The 17782-nt window shown below is 35.6% G+C and overlaps 1 protein-coding gene across 1 annotated transcript in view; it reads right to left on the minus strand.

Moving 5' to 3' along the window:
• RYR2 (ryanodine receptor 2) overlaps positions 1–17782 on the minus strand; it is a 258198-nt gene that overhangs the window by 188022 nt on the left and 52394 nt on the right. The window contains exons 13-24 of the mRNA XM_063292172.1: positions 14978–15142; positions 12545–12666; positions 11613–11796; positions 10413–10548; positions 8807–8902; positions 5668–5786; positions 5358–5491; positions 4896–5137; positions 4336–4528; positions 2670–2886; positions 767–871; positions 34–137 (exon numbers count right to left, since the gene is read on the minus strand). Of these exons, the coding sequence (XP_063148242.1) occupies positions 34–137; positions 767–871; positions 2670–2886; positions 4336–4528; positions 4896–5137; positions 5358–5491; positions 5668–5786; positions 8807–8902; positions 10413–10548; positions 11613–11796; positions 12545–12666; positions 14978–15142 (1817 nt within the window). The remainder of the gene's footprint in view (positions 1–33; positions 138–766; positions 872–2669; positions 2887–4335; positions 4529–4895; positions 5138–5357; positions 5492–5667; positions 5787–8806; positions 8903–10412; positions 10549–11612; positions 11797–12544; positions 12667–14977; positions 15143–17782) is intronic.

Genomic DNA, 17782 nt, shown 5'->3' on the forward strand with positions numbered 1-17782 from the left:
ACTTGCAAAAACATAAAGGTGCTTGTGACTTACTTTAACGTTTCTAGTGACATTTGAAGATTATAATTCCGTTCTTGTTCAGGTAGTTTAGCAAACTCCACCAAACAGGGATGCTGTCGCTTGTTGTCATCTCTAACCTGTAAGACAGGAAGACTGTATTACAGTTTATCCTATAACAGTAACCTAATAAGATCTATTCTACTGGCAGGGAGTAGAATTTCCCTGCAAAAAACAAAGCAACGTTTTGCAACTGGTAATACTCAGTCCAAAGAAGAAAAAAAATGTATCTCAACACAAAAACGTATTCTTGGATTAGTTTTTCCACTTTTATTTAATTGTGCAATTTTTAGCTCTTGGTTTTTAGTTCTTCCTGATTGTTCTTCTCTGACTGCAGCCATTGGCAGCACTCTGCCAGTATTTCAGGGGTGTCTGCAGAGTACAGTGAAAAAAAGGCAGGATGACAGCCGTGATGGTGCAACTGAAGCTCCACCTGCTTTTTATGTGTGTTGCGCACATAATGCTCATAAAAAACAGGTGAAGGTTTGATTGCATTGTCACAGCCACCATCTTGACTTTTTTGACCACACTCTGTGGACACCCCTGATTCTTGTGTCATTTTTTTTTAATTATTACACCAAAGACTTAATGCAAAACCTGTTGGAAAACCAAAGTCATTTAATTTCTAGGCAGTAAAAAGACTTCTGAATTATATACACAAGCATATATGAATGAATTAATACAATGCAAAATTTGGAAAAGTACATACAGGTCCATACTGCCATCCAAGTTCAATTTTATTCATCACCCAAAGTTCATGGATATTCTCAGCTAGTTTTTCTCTAACTCTTTCCAGATGTGGAGGCAATACAATCTAAAAATAGAAGAGTGAATCTGTTAAACAATAAAATGCCAAACAATGCAATTAAGAAAAAAATAAACCAATGAAATAATTATCCCAATCATTTTATGGGCTTATTTTTCACTGGTTAAAATTCCCCTTACCAGAAAGAAAACCGAATGAACTCACTGGAATTTACCCCTGAGTAGAAATGTATAGGGCTATATTGTAAATATCTTAATCTCACATATACTGTATATAACTTGTTTGTTTTAACAGAAAATATGTTTCTGCCTTTCATTTATAGCTAGATGGTAAAAAAATTAAAAATCCAATTATGTTAGCCTCTTTAAAATATTCCAGAAATAATGTTTCATTTAAAAAAAAATCTATCATCTATCATACCTACTGCCTTCAGAATTAAGAAAAAGAAAATCAGAAAATAACTGCAAGAACTTCCAGATAAAACACTTTTATTCTGCACTGAACACTATTCATGAACCCAACAGTGTTCATCAGCATAGTTCTTATATTGATAAAACAGCAGAGTAAAAGTTATTTAAAATTGCCATATTGTCATTCATATGCATTATCTTAAGCATGTACAAGACATGCAACCAATCAGGAGACACCTTTTGAGTTCGATTTTCATTTACATATCTATCATAGGCATCCACTTCTAACCACAATGCCAATATAAGAAATGTGCATTACGATGTCACAAGACAAGCTTCACCCTTTTGAATTTGCATCACAATTTTGCATGCAAGGACATAAGTTATGTAATTTGCAACATAATGCATGTTTTGTCATTTCCCCCGATTTTGCCTCCTCCACCCCATGGATGTATGAAGCCAATACAACCATGATGTAGAAAGGATTCATATATATGATGATTCCAGAACAACCATTGAACTGCATTTGACATATTTAAAATGGCAGGGCAGTAGCACCCGCCCTTCGGAACATCCTGCCCCCGGAGGTGAGATTAGCCCCATCGCTCCTAGCCTTCTGGTGGAAGTTGAAGACCTGGCTCTGCCACTGGGCTTGGAGCAGGGAGGAGAATGGTCATACTTGGGATTGGCTAGTGCCTTGAAGTGCCCCTCCTACGCAATGACTGAATGAGACCACAGCCGTCTGGATTTTATTATATTTGGTAGTTCTGTGAAATTGTTTTATAGCATTCCTTATATTGAAATGTTATTATATATTTATTGTTTTATATTGTAAACCGCCCAGAGTCCCTCCGGTTGGAGGAGATGGGAGGTGACAAATTTGATAAATAAATAAATATAAATTTGCTTTTCTAATACAATATGTATATAAGCCTTTCTAACTAACCCTAACCCTAACCCTGTGGATTCACCGGTACAGAGATCACAATGAAGGACGAAATGACTGGGACTGTGTATGTGTATTCTGTCATTTGAAAAATATCTGCATAAGGGATTTTATTAGCAGGCAAATTTAAGGGAAAAAGTCACTATAGCACTGATTATCACAAGTACAGACCAATACTGTTTCTTAAGCTACTTCTTTCAGGTTGACCAATATAATTGGTCTGTTATTTTCTCAACATTATTTTATTCCTGACTATATATGTTTATCATTTATTATACAAAGCTCAGCTTCATTCCAATACTTGTTATTAACATCTGATAAATGCCTGGAAAGTAGAATACTGATTACCATCTCAAACTATGATATTGCTAGAATATTATAACAATACTGCTAGCAGATACATGGTGTTTGTCATCCAACCTACTACTAGTTTTAACATAATGCAAACTAAACCTAATGCATGTATAAAGTCAATGCACATTTTACATACCTGACTGGTATCTATGGGTACTGGAGTGAATGCTGCTTGTGACAAAGAGATATTTGGTCCCAAGAGATCCCTTGTGCAATTGCAATCTTGTTTATATTCTCTGCTGGGTTCTACTTTTAACTTTTCTTTGGGCAGAATAGCTTCAAAACATGGAGCATATCCTGGAGGGGGAAGGAATTTAAACTCCCCATGGCGGCCTCCGAGCAAAAATCGTACCCTGTAAGATAAGCACAATGTGAAGGACTCCATGTTAATTAGATAAAATATTTCCTGCAAAGTTCTATTTGCAGATACTGAATTCATGCAGCATTTATTGTAGAGTAAATTAGGTTCTCTTGTGCTGTTAGTTTTCTGACTTCTCTGTAATTAACTTACTTTCTTCCTCGCCTTGGTAGAGTTTATCTTTAGTTGTTGTTTAGTTTGTTATTTTCATATGCTATGTAATTTGGAGTAATGCTAACAAAATTGTATGCATATTTACTTACAAATGAACCTGACTACATTCAGTTGGTTCTTACTCCTTAGAATAACAAGCTAAGTGATTTCAATAATTCACTTAATTTTGGATCAAATTAGAATTGAAAATGGACAAAACACACACATCCTCAATATTATCACTATATTGTTAAAACAGATGCAGTAATATAATAGAAGATAGGAGAACAATCTATGATCCAGAACATCCAAGGAATAAATCTCAATTAACTAAGAAGTGACTAGTAATTTTCAGCAACCTAATTTCTCTCAAATTAAGCTTCTAGGATTAGCTTTGCATAAATGTACTACTTTCTGCAATATAGATGGACAAGCCATCTCAAGTTCTCCTCAGACTAACCAGTCTAAGGCCCAACACTGCTCCCATTACATTGAATAAAAAGAAAAAATAAGTTTTATTTTTTATTTTTGTTTTAGTGTCTGCAGGAGAACATAGAAGTTTGAGGCTTATTCATCCTTATTTTTTGTATCTCCAGTCCCAAAAGATATATTTTGATGGGACTATTTTATCTGATATAAATTTAGAGGAATTGTTAAAAACAACATTATAGCAAATAAAATCTGGCCGGGGAGGACAGCATTGTAATATAAACAATAACTAAGGAGAAAATTGCCCAGTAATTTCTTTCATTAATTTTAATTCTATACTCTTGACGCCAAGCTGTACCCAACAGAGGAGATCCCTGATAAAAGTCCTATAGCTCTGAGAAAGGGACTAAAGGATGAACTTGATAATGATTATAATCCTGGAAATATTAATACAGACTTTTCCAAGCTAAATTCACCCCAGATCCATGGATTTCAACCTCTGGTGTTCAACATCTTCATTGCTCAGATATGTGAGAGTTGAACTACACATGTGGTGGGCAATGAGACTGGGGAAAACTTTATCCTCCATTAAAATAATATTCTTGTTACACACCTCTTGTTAATGACACTAAATATTTTCCCTAGCAGAGAAAATGTAACAACTTTTAGTAGAATAATGTCTTCTCAAATTTGATCAGTTCTCAAACTACTACAGGCCCTACCAGTTTAGGTTACCTACACTCTCCGCATCTGCTTTTAAGAAAAAGTTAAAATGTTAACAAATTCAGTCACTGATCTAGATTAGGACTTAGCAAGAAAAATACTGAATGTATTCAGAAAATAATAAGATGTGGACACGAACTTTATCCCTGCTGAAAAGCTGACAACCGGAAAGAAAAGACCATCTGTGTTGAAATTCTCAAACATTCCCTGGACTGGCTGCCCATTTATTCGGAATGAAATGCTTGGAGCACTCAGGTCAAGACAGCAGCTGATTACGTCATCAGTCCTAAGTAGATGATGATTGGGAGAATTGACAGATCTTGCTACACAACCTATAATTAAGAATAAATATTATTAGAAGAAAAGTTGAAGATCTTGTTAGAAAACCTAGAAAAATCTTGTTAGAAGATCTTGTTAGAAAGAACTCAGAAGCACACTGAGAAAAACAAAACTAGGTCACAGAAAGTTTCAATTTATTGGCTAACTCACTCAGTATCAATTCTTTTAGCTCAGAGATATCTCAGAGTTTCAGACAGGAATCTTTCTCTATTGCTGCACATAAAAGAACAGAATCTGAGACTTTCTCCTTGTGATACAGCTGTTTCAATCCTTCCATTGCTATTATCACATATAACTCTTCTTTGAATTTAAAACATAACTTGTAATATCTTTAGACTTTAAAAACTTAATTAGTCTTACCTGACCACAGATGAAGTCCATCAAAACCATAGGAATATAAGTCATCACCAATACCATTGCCACCCCATTCTTCTCCTCCCACAGGATATGGTGAATAGCCTTCTGTTGATGCCCAACCCACACGAAGATGAGTAGCTTCTGCTGTTGTAAATGGCTCCACGTAATCAACCATTAGCTCATAATACCATTTTCTATACTGAGCAGAGCCCTCATTGATTCCAAGGAAAATATTTGGTCTCATGCTGAATACAAGCAAAGAATATTAAAAAAAATCAGAAAATTAAAAAGACACAAAATTAATTTTTAAAAAGCAAATTACCAACTTTTTAATGCTCAGATCTTCTTACATCAAGCAAGTTCTGATAAAACGTAAGTTATTATAGAAGGGCTTGTATATACATGCTCATGTGTATAAATAAACATACATGAAAACTAAAAATAATATCCTAGTCAATTTTTTACCTGCTCACATGATTGACAAGGCGGGTCTGAAGAAGGAGGTCTCTCCCTGGCAGAAGATTGTCACAGATCAAATGCTGATTGGACCTCACAGCTACTCCATGACATACACACAATGAGCACAGAACATCTAATACCTTGGAAAGAAATTATGACAGAGGTGGTTATGAAAGTTTTAAGTCACTATAGCTGCTGTATTAAAACAAAATTTAAAGACTCTTCCTTGTTATCTTAAATAAATTCTACGTTCTTCTCATAAAACTTATACATATCACATAGACTATTCAAATTAATTCATGGTTGTCTTACATACCTTATGGTTTCTTCCATGTTTGTCCAAAAGGCAAATGATTGATTTAATATGTCCTTCTTTAATAATATTCAAAGCTTCTGGACTTTCTACCAACACACAGTGTAAAACTTCAAGAATTCCTAAAAATACAGAAGCCCCCATTTTAGTATTTAACTGTTTATATTCTTTCAAAACCATACAATAAAGAACAGTCATAATGATCCAAGGAAAATCATAGTAACCCTTTTTCTTCTGTAATTATTTGAGCAGAGGAAAGAGAAAGGAATAGTTTAAGTAAAACAACAACATAGTTGCTGTTTTCTCATTAAATTACATTGCACAATTAAGAAAGTACATAACATAAAAGCCAATTAAAATAGGCTGCTTTCACATATAATGATAAATCTGCAGTGAGAACTTATATGCACCCAATTTCAGGTGGCCCTCAAATTCTTCCATTATTTGAGCTCCTGCCATAGCTTCCCTACTGTTGCTTTGTTTACAACAAATTGGAGTAAATCAAATATTTTACCAATTATCAAGAAGATTCTGAAGGATGTAGAGGAGCAGTTGGGTTTTTTATATTATCCAGAAGCTATTAAATACCTGTTGAGTTATGTTCCAGTTTGTATACTAGGATGTAACCTCCGCAAATCATGAGGACATGTTATTGCTTAAAAATCTACAACCTGATACACATCAGTAAGTATTTCCTTGCTCACAAAATATGTTCCACAGAGACATCATACATAATCATATTGAAATATAGGGTTAGGGCTAGGGTGGCTGCAGTGTATATGTTTTCTGTGTTGTTGGCCATATTTGTTTTGTTCTCTATTTTTTACTTGTTTTCTATTTAGCTTGGTTTTTTTTCCTTACTCATATTGTATTTTATTCTATTTGTTACATTGTAAGCCGCCCAGAGTCATTCTGGAGTCAGGCACTGCCTAAATTGAATAAATTAAATTAGCCCTTGTGATACATCTGATCTTCAAGAACAAGTGATTGATAGATCTAATAGAGACTGAACTGGTGCATGGTATTAGACCACAAAATATCCACCTCAGATAAATATTTAAATATTGTGAAATCAAAAATATTTCCTGCATCACTTGATAAAAAGCACATGCTAGCAGTGAAATGGAATGATTAGAACACAGACTATCCTAAACGTAATTTGAATCATAACATCCACCTGGATTATATAAGAAAACTTAAAAACCAGAACAAAGGACTATTGAAAAGCTTCCTAACAGAATCAGTTTCAGCACCTCCCCTCTAGATAACTCCCACATCTAGATGATGTTCAGAAACTATTAAAGACCTGGTTATTCTCCCAGGACTTGGAGCAAAGTGATGCTTGCGCTCCAGTTGGATGGACTTTTTGTTCTTCAGATGTTTGTTCTTGGGCCACTCATGATTTTTTGTTTCTCTGTTTTTTTTTATACTATTCCTGCTTTTTAACTGTCAGCAGCCAAGAGTCACTGGGTGTTCAATAGCATAAAATCATCATCATCATCATCATCATCATCATCTTAATATACATGAACTTTTGTATATTAAGTTGTTTTGTATAAATGCTATTTTTGACTATCCAAGTAAAATGAAGTTTTAAAAAAAACAAATGGCGCTTCTAACAAGTATTTAAATGAAAAATGGATTCTGCAATTAGATGTTTTTACATTTTTCCAACAGCAAACAGGAACATTCTCCATGGCACTATTACATTTTTTAATTTTTTTTTTGTACTAGTTATATTGCGTTTTTCATTCTTTTTCACCACCCAGAGTATCTCCTTGTAGATGAACAGCCCTTACAGGTTTGTTTAATAAATAAATTAAAACAAAGTAAATATTATCAAAGATGGAGAAAATCACAGCCTTTACAACAGTCCCTGAACAACTCATGCACTACATGCTGAAATCACCCATATCCATAAAACAAATAATGTATTAAATTTTGATAAGAGGTAAGTATGTATGTATGTATGTATGTATTTAATGCATTTATATTGCGGTGCAATCTGGCAACTCTCAATTTTATTTTATATTCCTTAAACGTCTTTCTGCTTAAAATACAACTCGATTTTAGTTTTTTTTTCCCCCTCAAATCCAAAATAGAGTCTATAGTTCAGCTATAACTAACTGAAAAAACAGCTGCCACCACCTAGCTGCAACTAATGGCAAGTCTAATTTGCTGGGCAGACACCATCACTTTGTCTAAGATGCCAGCTGTTGTTTTGTTCCTTATTGAATTAAATTATTGCCATTTAAACTCTTTTAAAGATCTGTTATTAAACTGTCTATAAACTAAGAACCAATTCACCTTTAATCTAAGCACAGTGCTTAATGCATTTTAGTTGCTTAGAGAAACAAGAATCAAAAATCCATAGGTATTTACTGTACAATGTGATAGAAATGTATAAGTTATTCAGTTAATAATTATATTAATCTCCCCCCTTCCAGTTCTAACCTGAGAAGCCACAGCAGGTAGCAACATTTATTTGACCTTGGGTGACTGAAAAAACTAAGCAGGGGCAGACCTGTTATTACTTGAAACTAAGGACCAAAATTAATAAGATTTTTCTTCATTGGCACTTGGGACTCCATTCCCTCCCTTTTTGTGCTCCTTGATTTTCAGTGCCTGCCCTCCTTTCCACGTAGTACTTGAAAGTAACTAGGATATCTCTGGGCTGTACGTTAAACTGGGAATTCAAAAAACTAACTCAGAAGAACACAAAAACAAACAATTTCTGGGTTGTTGCCAAGAAAACCACCCAGGCATATCCAGGACCTCTCCAGCTCAAGGGAGTTTTTACTTTTTTTACTCTGTGAGATGCATTAAACAGATGCCAAGAAAAATTATCAGACCACAGAATGCAGTTTCTGTGTACAACATGAAATCCCAAACAAACATGAATCAGAGCTATACAGGCAGCAAACAAAACAAAACAAAACAACCACCATTTAATATTGCTTTTTAATACCTTTGGCAAAATTTCTACCAGATTCACGGTCAACATCCTTTCAATTCCAAACAATTCCTGTTTGTTGACATCCAACTGTTCATTATTAAATGAATACTACACCAAATATTCATATTAAATTCTGAAAGAAGAAACGATGGATTCAAATATACATCATAATGCCAAGAAACATACCAGAAGACGCTTCCAATCTCTCCAGTCTACTAATGAGCCAATCGAGAGATCCGGAGAACTGAGCACAGTTTTTACGATTCCCTCTAATCAAAGCCGCTAGGAAAGAATAAAGGGATAAACTCTTAATTTAGAAATCCTCACATTCACTGGCCAAAATCATCATACAGCACTTTGACCTTAAAATTAGGGTTTAATAAACTAGCATAAGTCATCATTAAGATAAAAAAATATTCCATGAAAAGCAGTAATTGTATTTGAAATTTTATAAATCATAGCAACATTGATGCATGCCCAGTGGGTAGCTATGGCTTCCAGAGATCAGGACTGAATCACTAATATCCAAAATACTTAAGCTAAATATCAAATTACAGCACTTATTTTACTAGAATATAGAGATGCTTTAAAACTTTACTCATTATGACATTCTTCAGCAAAACTGGCAAGCCCTTCTCACAGTCACCCATGCCCTCGTCACCTCCCATTTGGACTACTGTAGTGCGCTCTACGTGGGGCTGTCCTTGAAGAGTATCCATAAGCTTCAGTTGGTTCAAAATGCAGCAGCCCGCACAGTTTTGCGCAAGCCTAGATTTGTGCAAGTGTCACCTCTTTTGTGGGAGCTGCATTGGTTGCCAATTTGCTTCCGGGTCCAATTCAATGTGCTGGTTATCACGTTTAAAGCCCTATATGGCTTGGGGCCAGGTTATTTGCAGGACCGCCTTTCCCCAGTCACATCTACCCAGCCCACCAGAGCAGGGAGGCAGGGTATGTTGCAGGTCCCTTCAGTTAGGGAAGGACATCTAGTGGGGCCAAGGAAAAGGGCCTCTCCATTGTTGCTCCCTCCCTTTGGAACATCATTCCCCCAGAGATAAGGTTGGCCCCTCCTTGCTCTTTTTCCAGAAGGCCCTGAAGAAGTGGTTTTGTCAGCAGGCCTGGAGATCCTAGGTCGCTTCAGAGCCAATTTAGTGGCTGATATGAATGTCTATGCTGCCACCACGGGATGTGTATTGTGTTTTTATGGTTTTTAATTCTGTAACCCACCGAGAGTCACCGTGTGTGAGTTGGGCAGCCTTATACATTTGTTAAATAAATAAAAAATAAATAAAAGATTGAAACAAAAATCTATGCTATGCTATGCTATGCTATGCTATGCTATGCTATGCAATGCAATGCAATGCAATGCAACGCAATGCAATGCAATGCAATGCAATGCAATGCAAATACATAATGGAATCAAATGAAGATCTGAGAGTGTGATAGGATCAGTGAATTTACCACAGAGGTTCTTTTTATCAGCGGGAGGTGCCCCGCTGATTTAGTTCACCTGAAAGAAAAACAATTTCATATTTTGAATCTATCTGTTATCAACACACAGACACATACACACACAAATAAGTATATGAGCACTTTGCAGTTTCTGTATAAACTACAGTCTAAACAAATCCTTTGATTTTAATCCAAGGGTGCACTTGTACTTCTGAAGATCTTTACCATACCCAATAAAATGTATCTTTTATAAATAATCAAATTTCAACATTCCAGGGTTTTTAGCACATCTTTGTGTATGTTTGGATGGTACTAATCTCAATTACTAAAACATATATCTTACCTAATAATTCATACAATGAATTTAGAATAGATTTCCAAGTCTCTCCAGCCTCCTTTCCAGCTACATCAGCAAAATGAGCTGCACTACTGTATACATGTAAGCGATCGATACATTCAAGCACTAAATTGATCATACCCTATAAGAAAAGAGGTGTTAATTCTCAAACAATATTTTCTATAAAATGAATACATACAGAGAAAGCCTCTCTCTCTCAGTTGTGTTAAAAGTCTGAGCATTTCTTTATATGTCTTTTCATATACCCATACATACTCACACTTAGGTAGCACACAATAAAGGAACTGAGCTTTGTGGAAACAAACACTTCCAAGAAGGAAGAAAAGAAAAAGACATAGGCAAACACTGACCCATAAGCAGGACTGGTCATAGAATCATCTTCATATCTTAGGAAGAACAGAGCATCATGCTGCATTGACAAAATTCATCTTTAAAACTGCAATTCTTCATAGGTATATTTGTCAGCTAGCTTCTTAACAGCACTCAGTTAATTTCTATATAATTCCATCTCCATATGGTTACTCAGTCTCATCGAACTACATGTTTTGCAAACCTAGTACAATTTTAATATTCTGCATTTACAATCTTTTGAAGAATGGTCCATATTATAGGCAGCTCATATATCTCATGTTTTCCTGGAGGATTATGAAAGAATGAGACCTAAAATATGATTTAGCACTATGTGTGTGAGGTTTGATCTCACATGCTCCACCACCCCACCTCACATCTCCTACCTGCAGGTCTGCATTGAAAATACTGGAATTATCCATGTCATGTTTTAATTAATTGTGGCTTGTTATTGAATCCCAAAAGAACGAAGTGTTTAGCTTAAACTATGGGGTACTGAAACAAGATAGAATCATGTAGTGTATGATACTGACTTGTTTGGTTTCAACAAATCATAGTATAAATTAACTCCATTTCCAGCCCAGACAAGATGAGAAACTTGGATGGTAGTTAAAGCTTGTTTGTAACCTGTCCTTGTAGCTTATTTACTGATCTATAAACAGAAATACAAGGGAAGAAATCACAGACTTGTGAAATCTTCAGAAGACAAAAATGCTTTTTGTTCTGACATGTTTTGCCTCCATCTGAACAAAATTCTGAATTTAAAAATCTCATGTACCTTATGCTGCAGATATGAAACAGTTTCAACCTTCACTATAAAGAAAACAAGACTGCTACCTCTTCTTGGAAGAGATTTTGTCGATTCTTCAGAGCTCTTAGTCGGTTCTGTTTGTCTTCATGCTCTAGGTGCTCATCAGGTGGATGGAAGTAACCAATTAAATCCTGAAGGCTAAGGCTGACTGATTCGATGGGTAAATCAACTATGGAAGGCTTTGCTTTCTTGCTGAGAGCATCAAGACCCCTAAAGTTAATGTAAAAGTACTCTTATGAGACATGTATTTTAATCTGATCCTTAATGCTGACGTTATAATATCCCAAATAAACCAGGTAATTAACAAATACATGGTGTCTCAGTATCAGTAAGGAACCAATGCTAAATAAAAGGGGTGTGTAAAGATCATCCAGTCCAATTCTGGACCCGATCTGGGACTCTGGAAGTAAACCAATCCAGTGCAGGTTGCTCTGGAGATAATCCAGTACAATGTAATGCCCGGATTGTGATTTTAAAAAATGGAGCACCAGTCTTCCATGTAAAAAGCACAAACAGCTGTAATATTTTTTTTCTTTTTCAAAATATCACAATGACATTTGCAGGCAAATTAAAAAGTTGTGAGGGGAAGAAGCATATTAAAGCTACATAAAACTGATACAGGGGCTTTCAAGACAATTGTTTTAACATTTAGCATATGTTTATTGTTTTGGGACAGCAAAGTACTTTACACAAAGAATGAGTCTTCATATAATTTGGTATGGCTGACATGGTAACATTCAAATATCTCAGGCTCCAGAAAAACAAATCCAGAACGGAGCTTTGTGAAGATCCAAACATGTCCACTCCATCCCAGATAAATAAAAATCGATTTCAGCTAAATCTCATGCACACTCCTACTAAATAACCTTATTAAGTTGTTGGCTTCAGAATGTTAAATATGAGAGAGAAGAACAAGTGAGACAGTAGTGATAACAGGAAAGAAACAGTACTCTTATACCTTATGAACCTGTTGAAAAGGAAGACAGTACTGCGAATTACTCGTGCCGTACGTGATTCTTCATGCTGAGATCTGGACAACGTTAATCCATCATCCATATGGCCTTCATGGTGCATGATAGCCTGCAATGAAAAGTCAAATGGAGAAAAACATGCTAATATTTGATGAATCTTTTGCTCATCCTAATTCTATTTCTCTGGATGCCTCAGTCCAGTTTTGTAAGCTATATAATAGTGATTTCCATCACTACTCCATTCCTCAAAGCTTACTGTTGGAAAGTATAAAGGTTATTTCACCCATTGTTTTGTTTGAGATGAACAAACATTGCTATATCACTACAGAAAATAATGGACAAAATCCATATGTTGCCAATATAGGCAAATCCTATATTGATTAAACTATGAATTCATTGTCCAGCCAAATAATCCAGAGTCTTGATAGCAAAAAACAGTACAGTTCTGAAGCATTCCCACACACAAATTAAATCAAAGAGTTAGAGTAGTGCTGTAAATCCAGAATGAATTATGAGCTATGTGGAATGGCAATTTACTGTATAGCTAACAATGACAACCATTTCATAATTTGTGATTAAAACCTTTACCCTAGATAATGAGGTTTGGTCTTTGTGAACTGCTTATATGTGGAACCATGCACAACAAGGGTATCCTGAGCAGACCCTCTGATAGATTTCATTTTGCATAGTGGTATCTACTTGTCCTTCACAAGACACCTTTTGTGTTTTTCAGTGATCAGCTTTACTACAGTGAAGTAAACCAGAACCTTCCTGAGATTTTCTTTCATGGAATACTTTTTGTTAAGCCCCCTTTAAATGCATCCTCAGAGAAACCAAGACCTCTGTATTTGTTGTTCTGAAACCCTGTACTTTTGCCAGAAGTTTATAACCAGTTTGCCCACCAGTACTTTCTTTTTCTCTGAATAAATAGCTAACTCTTGGGTTTTATTTCACCAGTATGATTAATATGGGTTTGCATGTTTCCAAATCAATTTCTGTGAAACATTTTTACTATTATGTCACTGCACTTTAATGCCTAGTCTATGTTTTTTTAATCAAAGTCCATTGGTTTATTTTCTTTGATCATCCTGGTGAGTTTTGTTTTGTTTTGTTTTTTTTGCCTACAGAGATCCAAGTACATTGTATACTGTATTCAAATAAAGTTTTTTTTCCTATTAATTATTACTTTTTTCCTGTTGAGTCCAAAGTAATTCCATAGTTGACATTGTGTATCTTGTGACTTCCTTCTTTTTTTGTTTTATAGGAGGTTACATATTAAATGCTGTTTTGAAAACAGTGGTAGTAATCAAGGAGAAGCTATAGAAAATTTGGTGGAAGTTGCTACAGAATATTGGAGCCAAGCTCAGAACAATACGTTCCTATGACAAGACTGTTATACATGAAAATATTTATAGGAAACTAGATATATCTGTGGATTCTGATGGTAGCGTTACTGATTAATTTTCTCTTTTTATTTACTTCTACCAAAAGTACTCTCTTGCATTTTTTTTTTAGCTAACAGATTTTTCCTGCAATTTCAGTTCTTTTCAGTGGTTTTGGAAATATCCTTTTTCCACATGCAAATTAGGCAAGTTTATATAATTTATACATTTTATAAAACAAGCTAAACATAGTGCTAAGAAAAATGAAATCAGAGGAATTTCTTTAGTCATTATTTTGCTGAACTCTAGTAAAAAATCCTCATGTAACTATAAAAATGTTTATATCAATATAAATGAGGTGCAGGTAGCCCTCGCTTAACAACTGCCCTGTTTAGCGACTGTTCAAAGTTACGATGGCACTGAGAAAGTAACTTTATGACCGGTCCTCGCACTTACAACCACCACAGCATCCCCGCAGTCATGTGATTGCCATGTCTGCACTTCACAGCCAGCTTCCAACAAGCAGAGTCAATAGAGAAGCCGGCAGTAAAATCACAAGTCATGGTCACATGATGTCTCGCTTAACAACCACACTGCTTAGTGATGGAGTTGCCAGTCCCAACTGTGGTCATTAAGCATGGACTACCTGTACTTGCATTTCAGAAAGCATGCTGGGTAATCTACATACAAAGAAAAGTTTGTCATGTGAGCAAGTAAAAAATAAAAGGAAAGTAAAAAGGAAACAGTGTATACATGTGTGCATTCATATATGTGCACTCTTAGAGGCCTTCCAGTTCAAAAGACTAGTAACCTCTGAAAACTTCTCTGTTTTGGAGACGAGATCAGAGGAGGAGGAACTGGGATTGAACTCTCCTGTAGCAAGCAGTACCACTCCAAGATATAGCTCTAATGCTGTTTGAGAAATAAATACATTGAAATTGGGTTCTGGGTAAACTTTGAAATACTGAGATTCAGCACTAATCTCCTGATCACACCAAAGTTATCCTTAATACAATAACCTTGTTTTAAACACCTTACCTTGCGCTGCACAGATCCCATTCTTACAGACTTTGCATCCACTGACTGGTAGGTAAGCCACAAACCTGTGTCTACATGCTGTATAAAGCAGACTGAATCTCCATACTTTATTTCAGGGGTTCCCATGCCATCAACTTCTTTTCTTATCCCTATATCCAATTTTTCCTACAAAGAAAAAGATGCTAGTTGCTACCCACAAAACCATTTTGAAGGGTGAAAGATTTTACCTTAACAGAAAATGGTAAGCATACTTAACATTACAAACAATAATGCTTAGCCTGTGGCATGTTATAAATTTCAATAGTACTTAAGTATGTTTATTCTCCAGATGCAGGCAATCTTTAAAGAAGAAGCAACTGTCTCCAAGCATGCATTTTCATTTATTGTTACTATACTAATACTAATTCTGTGCCTGCATTGTGGTTCTCCTATATAAATTGTCAAATATTCATAATGTTAATATAGTACAGTACACGCAAAATAGAAATACAAAGGTACAAGCCAATTTTCCACATCACATCTATGCACATTTTTATAACACATTCCATAAACACCTGTATTTCTGTTTGTGTACATGTGATAAAATAGAGCTCTATTCTATCATATTCTTTGCAGGGAAAGGCTCACAGAATTTTTTTAAAAAATCATTTTGCTCTGGCAACATTTTTCTAATAAGATTGCTAATAAGATTGCTATTCCATCAAAAAGCTAGTACAGATTGTATGTTACGACTATTTTATCCACTATTAGACTTTTTTAAAATGTAAAAAAAAAAAGATGCAATTCTGAAATGAGGCAGTATGGAGCTTTATATTAAAATTGATATGTTTTAGCCTACTGAAGAATACTAGGCTGGAAGAAAAGGCTGGAACATAAGCATAAAAAAGAAACAGAAGAATATCTAGCCATGCAATTCTGTATTCAATAGAAACTCCCATTCAATTCAATGGAGTTTATTCCAAAAAAATTGGTATAAGATTGTAGTCTGAAGTAATACATCTTTTCCCCAGAGCTTCTGGTAAGTTTAATGACAAGCAGTTATTTGAGTTTGAACAAGTCGAGCTTTATCTAAACCTAATGTTATATGTTAGAAAACAGGTGGATAATCAAGGAAGGAAGGAAGGAAGGAAGGAAGGAAGGAAGGAAGGAAGGAAGGAAGGAAGGAAGGAAGGAAGGAAGGAAGGAAGGAAGGAAGGAAGGAAAACTTAATGTCTATTTTAGTCATATTACTCTTGATAAATAGGTATATGGGACCTATAAATAAGAGGAGCTGTGAAGACTTGGCTCTTCCCCCAAGCATTGGCTAGGATGGGGCTGAGTCAGGGGTTCCACAGTATGGGTGGTCTGGTGCCTTGTGAAAATGTTCTGATTTGTTTTATATTGTTGTTTTTATTGGTTGTTGTGAGCTGGCCAGGGTCACTGTGTGAGACAGGTAACCATATAAGTTCTTTAAATAAATAAATATGTATCTAAAGAGAGCACATTTTAAAAACATTAAAAAACCTTGTACATTGTTATTTAATGTCACAATGAAAAAAATAACAGACCAACTGCTGGAAAACCAATAGGTCGATAATACGAATTATAAATATAAATATTTCCATCCATTTTATAAGATCTTAGAGGGCACATCAGTGTGACTCTTCACCAACCAGAGTTAAAGAAAAGATGGAATTTGTAAGGGTTGATACTGTTGAAGTGAGGGCCTTGATATGCATAGCAGAGAAAGCTATTTGGTAAACATTAAACAGATGGCAGCTTCAAAGCTGCAAAAAAAAAAAAGGCTCCAAACTCCTGTTGGCCTCAAAAGGCCTAGGACTCAAACCTTGGGTCTGATAGATAGATGACTGACTGACTGACTGACTGACTGACTGACTGACTGACTGACTGACTGACTGACTGACTGACTGACTGACAGACAGACAGACAGGTTTCCTGTGTGCTGCCAAATAGTAAATATTGTTGTAGAAGGAAATTCTCATTCTCTTCAGTAAAGCTACCAATCTACTTGAGAATGGAGAGCTGAGAGAGTACTTTATACCCGTATTTTGTAGGAAGCTTGTTCTGTATATATTATTATTCCCAATACTATAGGAGGGCAGCCCACATTCTGACCCAAGATTAAGCAAGACTGCAAGTCACCAATTCCGTGTACCAGTATCAGAACTGCAGCCAAAATGGAACACTTAATCCAGATGATGAGCCAAGTATCCCAGTATGTGGAACAGAACATGGCCTACAAGTATTGCTTCTGCTGCTGCCTTCCAACACCAAACATGCACCTCTCTGCCAGCTAATGTGGTAAGAATCCTAGCAGATATACAACCCTCCTCATTCAATGTGAATTGAGTGTTCCCTTTTCTACCTAAGAAATATTGCACCAATGCATGCAGAGTCTAAGTTCATACTGTGGAGAATCTGGATATTTGGCACAAGAGTACCCTGCTAAAACTCCCCTTTTGAAGTATTATATTTGTGTCATATTTATTTATACAGAGCAGTTGCAAACAGTTGCCCAAAACATTCCAGATCTAGCCCTTTGGGAAATGAGTCCATATCAATTGCCAAAGGCTCAGAGACTGGGGAACCAAAAATTAAGTAAAACTCAGACATGCAATCTTCATTTAATCATTCCTTTATACTAGATACCTAGATGGACTATGCATATTCTAGTAGAATCCAGTACCACCTACAACTTCATAAAATCCTTCATCATACACAAGTACATTTTTCTCACAGAACCTGTTATTTCCCCACTTTATACACAGCTTAAGATCAGAACAGTGAAAGCAAAGGTATTCCCTG

This window comes from Candoia aspera, chromosome 1 (assembly GCF_035149785.1).
Source record: "Candoia aspera isolate rCanAsp1 chromosome 1, rCanAsp1.hap2, whole genome shotgun sequence".
Lineage (NCBI taxonomy): Eukaryota > Metazoa > Chordata > Lepidosauria > Squamata > Boidae > Candoia > Candoia aspera.